General features: G+C 34.5%; 1 protein-coding gene across 2 annotated transcripts; it reads right to left on the bottom strand.

Moving 5' to 3' along the window:
- Window positions 1-1,354: 1,354 nt before the first annotated feature.
- Window positions 1,355-7,721, bottom strand: LOC108989704 (protein N-lysine methyltransferase METTL21A). 2 transcript variants are annotated; one of them, XM_018963417.2, is made up of 9 exons: window positions 7,511-7,721; window positions 6,386-6,452; window positions 5,831-5,896; window positions 5,433-5,526; window positions 5,169-5,285; window positions 4,762-4,862; window positions 2,953-3,027; window positions 2,773-2,865; window positions 1,355-2,082 (listed from the first exon to the last, which is right to left on the bottom strand). In XM_018963417.2, the coding sequence occupies exons 1-9, from the start codon at window positions 7,522-7,524 to the stop codon at window positions 1,780-1,782; spliced, it is 930 nt and encodes a 309-aa protein (XP_018818962.1). In that variant the 5' UTR covers window positions 7,525-7,721; the 3' UTR covers window positions 1,355-1,779. The 2 variants fall into 2 exon arrangements, with proteins under 2 accessions (XP_018818962.1, XP_018818964.1); XM_018963419.2 differs by lacking the exon at window positions 1,355-2,082 and adding an exon at window positions 2,089-2,224 and having other exon boundaries at window positions 7,511-7,712.
- Window positions 7,722-8,775: the final 1,054 nt, after the last annotated feature.

Raw genomic sequence — 8,775 nt, 5'->3', positions numbered from 1 at the left:
AGTGATCTGACTTTGTTGTAATAGTCAGTCACAGATTCGGGCCCTTTCTTGATAGAGGCCAGTTGAAATTGAGAATGAATAAGATGAGCAGAGGACTTAGTAGCAAACAAATTTTGTAGGATTGTCCAGACCTCACAAGAGGTTGAACAATTCAAAACCTGAGCAAGCACCGAATCCGATAGAAAGGAATTTATGGTGGAGATGATGAGCTTATCTTGAAGGCGCCATTGAGCATGCGCAGGATTTGGCTAATCATGGAGAGTTGCAGGGGGTTGAGAAAATGAGCCATCAACAAACCAAAAGAGCTGATGTCCTTCCAAGAAAGGGACAATTTGGGCTTTCAAAAGCAAATAATTGTCAATAGTAAGTTTGATGTTGATGAAATGAGATGCAGTGTTGAGGAGGGAGGGCTGAAACAGTATTGAAAGGGTTGTATTTGTAGAAGAAGCCATGGATGAGGAAAAACAAAATTGAGCGTTGGTCCTTTTGGCTCAAGATACCATGTTAAAGCTACAGAAATTCAGAAGCACAACAGGTGTTTGTAAAAAGTTCTTAAAGAATAATTTACTCTTGAATAATCCCATTTGATTCAGAATATTTTCTCACATAAATTTTCAATATATGTCAGTACAATATATAGACTTTTTACACAACAGAATTGTCAGAGAACAACCATTTAGCTAGTGACACTTGTCTAGCCTAGTCACACTAATTTGTTACAGGAAGATTCGGTAGCAATATTCTCCAATATTCCAGAGTCATCCTTTAGTGCTAATGTTTCTGATGCCTTAACAGTTAACAATGGTCAATGGCAATATGGTAACAGAGAAGGCCGGAGAGAGAGGGACCTCCAAATATAATAGAGGGAGATTGTAAATTTGGTCTTAAATATTAAAAAATTTTGAAATTTGAATATTTTTAATTTTCTTTACAAACGCCAAACAAACAGTAGTGGTTACTGTTTTAGCTGACGTGACACATGTATGCATTAAAGAAAACTCTCTGTTAAACTTTGCGTGAGTATCATTATTGTTGCCCAAATTAATGAGGTTTTGATAGTTTTGAACCCAAATGATTCATCTGGCCTTCAAGGCCAACCCTGAAATGTAATCCTAATCGAGCTCGGAGTCAATTTTAGGGTCTTTTTTTTTTTTTTGGTAATTTCAAGCCATAATACTAAAAAATAGAGCTAAATTAATGTTTGTAACATGAATTATATGAAGAGACTGTACATGACTAACAAACATAAACATAGCAACCATTTTTACCATCTTTTGGGTACTCTTTTTCCTTCTTCAACCCCCTCCCAAAAACACCCCCTTCTCCCCCAAAATAAAGCAACTGAAACCTTAAGTGTACGACAACTTTGATTAAAATTAAGAATCGGCACAACTTCATCAATACAAATGGATAAAGGTCTCTTCATGATTGTAACATGCGCCATCGTTGATTAGAAAACGAGGCATACCCATCCAGCCTAGTGACAAAGTGGCATCCAACTCTTCATGGAAGCCACTTAAAACCAAGGCAAAACTCCAACGATGAAAACTTATCACCACATACATCCTACCCATAGAAAGATAGATCATAAAATGTCTGCCCTATTAACTTAGAGAACTACTACGTCTGCACAAACCTTTTTTTACAAAAAATAAGCTATGCAAAGTGTTAGCTTAGCAAAAAGTTAATTAAAAATTCAACACATGAGAAACTTCACTTACATACCAGCGTATAAAATCGCTTTTGTAGGACTCCTATGAAGACAATAATTCTATTAACTTAAGCTATCTTGACATCTCGTAGAAGTCTAGCAGCCATCGACCCCGTTCTTCTAACTTCAAAATCATTAAGTTTCTCATTCTGGAAATTGGTCACTGGCTTGCAGTCTTCCTTGTCTACATCACCAGTAGAATTGGACACCTTTTCCTCGGTACTTTGCTCACCACTTTCTTCCTCTTCCTTGCTTGTTTTGACCTTTTCAATTTTGTGATCACTGCCCTCAATGTTTTCTCTAATCTCCTCCGAACGTTTTGCTCCCATGATGAAAAGTTGAATACTTGGATGTTGGAATATCTGGTCCATCTGCAAGGAATAAGTGGTTGGTAGGGACCAAAGAGTTAACAAGTGAAGTGGTACTATTTCTTATTTCAGGTTCAAGCCCTGCGCACCATACTGGACGCATGGTGCATGATCAATGATGTTGGAACTCCAATGAAGTTGGTCCCTGTGTTCATCAGACATTAATCCATGACCATCTGATGTATTTCTCCAATATATTAGCTACTACAAATATGCCATAGCTATAATCACGTAGTCAATCTATCAGGTATGGCACGGAAGCAGGGACAAAGCCAAGAAAGAAAATTAACTGGGGGAGGGGGGTGATATTTTATTTCCATATCATGGTATCCTTTACTTGAAATTTCTTTTTGTATCCATACTATGGAAATGGTGTTTTTTCTTTAAACCTCCATTTTACTTTCAATCATGCACCACTTTCACAAACATGGGACCTAGTGCTTTTTCCTTCCCAACACAATATTTTATAGGAGTCAGGCATGCAAGAATGTTGGGTGGAAGAAAATTACTACTCTTGGCACCCTCCAATGAACCCTATTTTACTTCCAAACTATGGTATTTTATTTCACTCCAGGCAGTTTGGGGGCCAAGGGCACTCAGCACTGGCCATAGCAACGGCCCTGGTAAAGTGTATTATCTATAGACTATGGACGAAGGTATCTACTGTTAATTTTTATGTTAAACATCACATACCTTAGATTGTGGAATAATCTTCACATCAAAGTTTCTTCTCCACATCTGAAGCATTTGCTCATGGACACTTGTAGAACGGATCTCATACCCCAGCTTCATGAAAATATTAGAAGCAAATAAGTGCATCAGAGATGATGCTTTTGTAGCACAAATTCAAGTAATAACTATCAAATCACATACCAAAATTGTAGTTTTAGGTCCTGACAAGGCAAATATTGTCTGCAATAGCGGTTCCAATAGATGCTCTGCATAAACCTTGAATACAAAAAGTTTGAAATTTACTGACTCAGGTGAAATAATTTTAGCTAGAGAGCCACACCAATATAACAATAAGAGAAATGGTGCGCCAATGAGACGGATTTGACATCTACAATAAAAAAGCTTAAGAAACCACAAATCGATCAATTATCAAGTACATGCCAGACTTAAAGTTTTTTAGTGGCAGGTTGGAAGCCTTGTCCATCCCATATCAAGTCTAACTTAGAACTAACTAGTCATTTTACCAGGGGAGGCAATATTGAAGCTGATTCAGGCAAAGTTACCCAAATTGCAAAAGTTAATGCAAATACTTGTAACACCTAAAAGTAAGACTACTACTTTAGGAAACATTCTAAAACGGGTACTGTTGTAGACCGTAGTTCATTCAAACAAAATTCTTGTATACCTACTGTGCAATTCAACATTAACCAAACACAAGTACATATGAATTACTCTTAGAGAGCAGCTGGAAACATTTTTTTTTATTGGCACCGGGTGTCCAAGAACAGCATCCTAACTAATCCCAAGGGTGAACAAAAACTAATATTCCTGCCCCCGGTACCAAGCCCCTCAAAAAAAAAAAAAAAAAACCATTGAAACTTAACTCTTTAATTGCCTTGTCCACAAAAACCATTGAAAGTAGCCATTTATACCACGACTTAAATTGCAGTTATTGCTTATGTCAGTTACACAAGTTAAAATGCTTCACATCCCAACTGTGACCGATATCACCCAAAACTACTATTCCTGCCCCCGGCACCACACCCCTGAAAAAAAAAAGGAGAAAAGAACCTACAATGTCCTCATAGGCTTTAATTTTTCCCCTTAGAATTGTTACTTTTAGATTGAAACCCTTCCAACCAAAAAATAAATATTTATGGTCCTCATTCCAAGTATATGAGACCTATCAGGAAACCAAAAGGCAACAGAAAACTTATCTGTCTGGCGAACAATTATCCCCCAAGAGAATATGGTTGTTGTCCCTGATAAAATATCGTCTAAAATCAAGCCTAGTTTTGCAATAATCAGGGTGCCATTTCATTTGACTAATATAAAAGAGAACGGATGGCCACAACAAAAGTTAGCAACATGACATTTTTTTTCCCAGTAAAAGTGGCAATTGGTGCAAAGATAAAGCAGCCTCTCACTGTCGAATGCAAGTTCTTGGGTATAGAAGCAGTCTCTCCATGCAAAAAGGTTAGGCTGCGTTTGGATGTTGAACTAAGTTGAGTTGAGATGATAAAATATTGTTAGAATATTATTTTTTAATATTATTATTATTTTGGGATTTGAAAAAATTGAATTGTTTATTATATTTTGTGTTGGAATTTGAAAAAGTTGTAATGATGAGTTGAGATGAGTTGAGAGGAGTTAAGGAACCAAACGAACCAAAAATTAAGATTTCCGCTCTCAAAGCCTTACTTTTGTAGGGCCAAAATCTTTGTGATAGAATCCTTTTAAATAAAGGAGACAGGTCCACTTCACTCCATCAGACAATCGTAAGGGTTTGTAATAATAAGCACACAAACAATTTCAAAACAACTTTGATCATGAGAGATCCCAAATTACAAGGATATATGTATGTGTGATGCCAACATATGCAAATGAATTTACAATTTATTCATTTCTTAATGTGGGAGCAGCTGTAAGGAAGATGACTCAGTTTTTTTCCAGTCCTTCGTTAAAAGGAAAACAATGGTGCAAAAAATGTCTAATATTTCATTAACTCACAACATCAGTGCCAATGATATAGTCAAATGGTGGATCAACAGCCCTAATATGATCCTTGTTTCCCCAGTCTAACTCTGCAACCTGAATTGATCCAAATGAATCTGCAAAGAACATAAAGTTTCAAGTTAAGATGCAAGTATTAGCTTTAAAAGTCTAAAATAATTAAGAGGTAGCTCCAAGTACATTCCTATAATCCTCTACCAATAGCAAAAATATTCTAGAAGTGGTGAGTTATCATTGCTCCTTTTATAGAGCAAGAAGGGTCAACCCAAATATACCTGCTTTGCACAGAAATTCACACTACCAATGAGAATATGGGTAAAAAGAATAAAAAGAAAAGAAAATAGATTATACAGAAATTGTAATGTACAAGCCAATGAAAGTTGCATAAATGTTGCAGAGCAGACCGGAACCAGGATTCATCTGCAAGATCCTTGAAGTATTACGTTCAACATTTCTCATTAGCAATGGCAAAACTTCAATTTGGTCTGTTGCAACTACATCGCATCCAAGCAAAGCCATACCTGGAAAGAGGTCCAAATCAGACTAAGCAGGTAGCAGCACCCTACAAGATAAAATAGGGTGTCCTAGACTCTGTTGAAGGAGAATAAGTGCTCAAACTGTGTATTGATTAATTGTACCTAAAACTCAAGAGAAAAATAAAAACTCACCAAAACCGGCTACACCACAACCTGCTCCAAGTTCAAGAACACGTTTTCCTTTAAGTTTAGACGGGCAAAACCTTCCCTTCCTGCAGTTTTTCTCCTGCAAACCGAAAAAAAGGTCTCCTCAGATTTACAAAAAAAAAAAAACAGCACCTGATGTTACAATCAGTTTAAATCTATATAATAGTTAGCTACCATGTCTGCTTGTCTCTTCTGCAGGTGAAGGGGAAAAAATTTAGCAATGAGATTGCCTATACTGCATACATGATTAACTTGGCAATGTTTTTTTTTTTATGAGTTTTATTAACTTGGCAATGTTAAGAAAGCTACTTAAGGGTCAGGAAAATTAACAACTAAAAGTAGCAGAAACGTTTCAAGAGCATACAAAGGGAAAATAGACGTACCAGAAATTTGACAAACACAAGTGAAGCATCCCAAACAGTAGTTCCTAAATGCTTGGAATTGGGATCCTAGCACAATGTCAGCATGCAGGTTCAGAGTTAATTTGTTAATGGATATACAAGAGAATCAATGTAACCAAATAATAATAGATGTGAAAAAACTCGATGTTCCTAAACCATCTAAGACTTTGATATTTGGTACTAGGTAACTGGGTTAAATAAGCAACAAAAGTTTGCTTTTCTAGCAAATATGTATTCAGAAAAATGAAACCTTCTCCACTGTATTATTATCATGTGCCAAGTTCTCATGCTTTAAGACAGTATGGAAATACCTAACTTATAATCTCCCATGACAAGACAATTTAAAAATGGTGGATTGTCATACCTAGGCAGGAAGGTCCATCGTCCTTCAGGTGATGAATAGGTACTCTATTCTTTAAAAATGTCTAACCAGAATTTTAATGGCATAACAAAGGTGCAACCAATAAACTACCCCCCCCCCCAAAAAAAAAAAAAAAAAAAAAAAAGTGCAACATCACTACAGTAAATAAAATATACCTGAGAAAACTGCAATTCATGGCCTAAAACTTCGAGATTCATCGAAAATGTGCTCGGAGAATTTAACCTGATCACAAAAAGTTGTAGAGAATAAAAAATCATTCTCTGAAGAAATATGTGATCATTGTGATGTGAGGAATTACACAAAAATAGGGAGCACAATGTCAACCACATACATCCACATGAACTCATTAACTATACACAAGAAAAAGTTGGATAATAAATGACAGCAATTATCACCACAATACCACGAAAAAAGTGGTGTGCATAGGAGTATTCGTCATGTTACGAAGGCGAGAAATTTAAAAAACAGCCATTTAAAAAAAGAAACAAACAAACAAACAAAATTCTATAACCTTATTGTGCTATCTACTATATACATGGACATAAATGTGTGATCCAACATATTGAGCAGGAATCAAACTAGGGAAGGCTCCATAATGCAGACATAAGAACACAGTTGTATACATGGTGAGTTTGATTCATGTAGTCCTAAATCATAAAAGAACCAGGGTAACTCAACAGAAATACATCTAATGCGGCAAGGTTCAATGACTTGTTTTAACTGTGAAGAAGAAAAATGAAGAGCCTCAAATATTTATATAGATATTGACAAAATAAATTGATATTGAGAAATAAAGCCTTTACACATCCACTCAAATTTGAAGGATGTATCGATCGGAGATTTCCTACTAGATTGATTGCTTTGAAATCATGCTCAGATATTCAAGTCATACCTTGCAAGATAATTAACATTAAGCACTCGGTTTTTTTGACATATATATTTACAAAGACAGACTCTTAGAACGATTGAATTGCTGAAGAAGTCTGAATAACCCATCTCTACACAGACTCTTGGCGAAATCAGATTTAAGAATGCAATGGAACATGAATTAATAAGCAACAACACATGGCGGGCCTTATTTCAGATTTAATTGCCCAACACGATCGAGGAGGTGGGCGGGGCAGTGAGAGGAAGGAGGCCGAAGGAATGTAATCTTTTCAACCACACAAATTATCGCTCCCAACATACTCATAAAACTCGGTCACAAATTGACCATGAAAGAAGCTGAAAACCATTCCTTTTTAAACTAACAAACCAAAACCTATGAAGATGCGCAATACCTGTCAGGCTCCATTTGATTGCTGCTTCTGAAGTGAAGTGATAGCCTAATACTAAACTTGACACGAGAAGCTTCGAATCGCAGTTAAAGTGGCGTCTTGTTCTGAGATCATTTACCGCAACGAGAGAGCGAGAGAGAGAAGTTTTGGGTTTAGCCTTCTAACCCTGCGTTCAAGACTCAAGGGGTGTAAGATCGTGTTTTCGTTTGCGTGTGTTTAGAGGATTGGCACTCGCTTCGTGTTAAATATAAAATATGTTAAATTTCATTAAAAAAAAATTGTATTAGATTAGTTAAATAGATAAATATGAAATTTTGAGTTACATAAATGTATAAATTTTTTCAAATTTAAAGAGCTATTATTCACTCATCAAATCTATTTTTTATTCACTTTTAATCTCTAATGGTCTTTTTTATTCATGTTTAATCTTCAACTGTCTTGTAATAATAATGTAAGAATCAAATTAAATTATTAATTAATATATGATTAGTGTAATTATAAAATATGAAAAAAAAATAAAATATTATTATTAAAAAAATAATATTATATTATTATTTTGATGAATTCAATAGCTAATTTATTGTGAAATTATGGATAAAGAAGTTTTAGATATATGAAAAATATGTATTTTTTATCAAAATTTGAAGATAAATTTGATGAGTCCAATGCTAATACTCTAAGGGTAGGTTTGGGGGGTGAAATAAAAATTTTGTGTTTTGTTTTAGTGTTTAAAATATTATGTTTTAGTATTATTATTATGTTGAGATTTGAAAAAGTTGAATTGAGATTTGAAAAAATTGAATTGTTTATTATATTTTATATGAGGATTTGAAAAAGATATAATGATGAGATGAGATGAGATGAAAATTTTGTGTCTCATCCCACCCCCCAAACCTGTCCTAAGTCATCAACATTTACCTATATACATCAACTCGAATCTAATCACTTAAGTTAAATGTGTAAAATTTTTAAATCTTAATCCAATTTATTTAGATGATGAGTCGTGTCATGTCATCTATTTTGACCTGTTTAATAATTAATTAAAAATATGTTAACACGATACAACTCATTTAAAACCATTTGTTTTATGTAAATGGTTGAAATAAAATGCATAACTCATTTGACTTGATTAACATAATTTTACATAAAAATTAAAATTTATATTTATTAATAACCACAATACCTTAAAAAATATATATCAATATTTTTCAAATTTTAATATATAATAAAATCTATATTATAAACCATACAATAACAAATATGAGTAT

This window comes from Juglans regia, chromosome 14 (genome assembly GCF_001411555.2).
Source record: "Juglans regia cultivar Chandler chromosome 14, Walnut 2.0, whole genome shotgun sequence".
NCBI lineage: Eukaryota > Viridiplantae > Streptophyta > Magnoliopsida > Fagales > Juglandaceae > Juglans > Juglans regia.
Note: the sequence above shows the minus strand (reverse complement) of the source record. Positions and strands in the feature narration are given on the sequence as shown.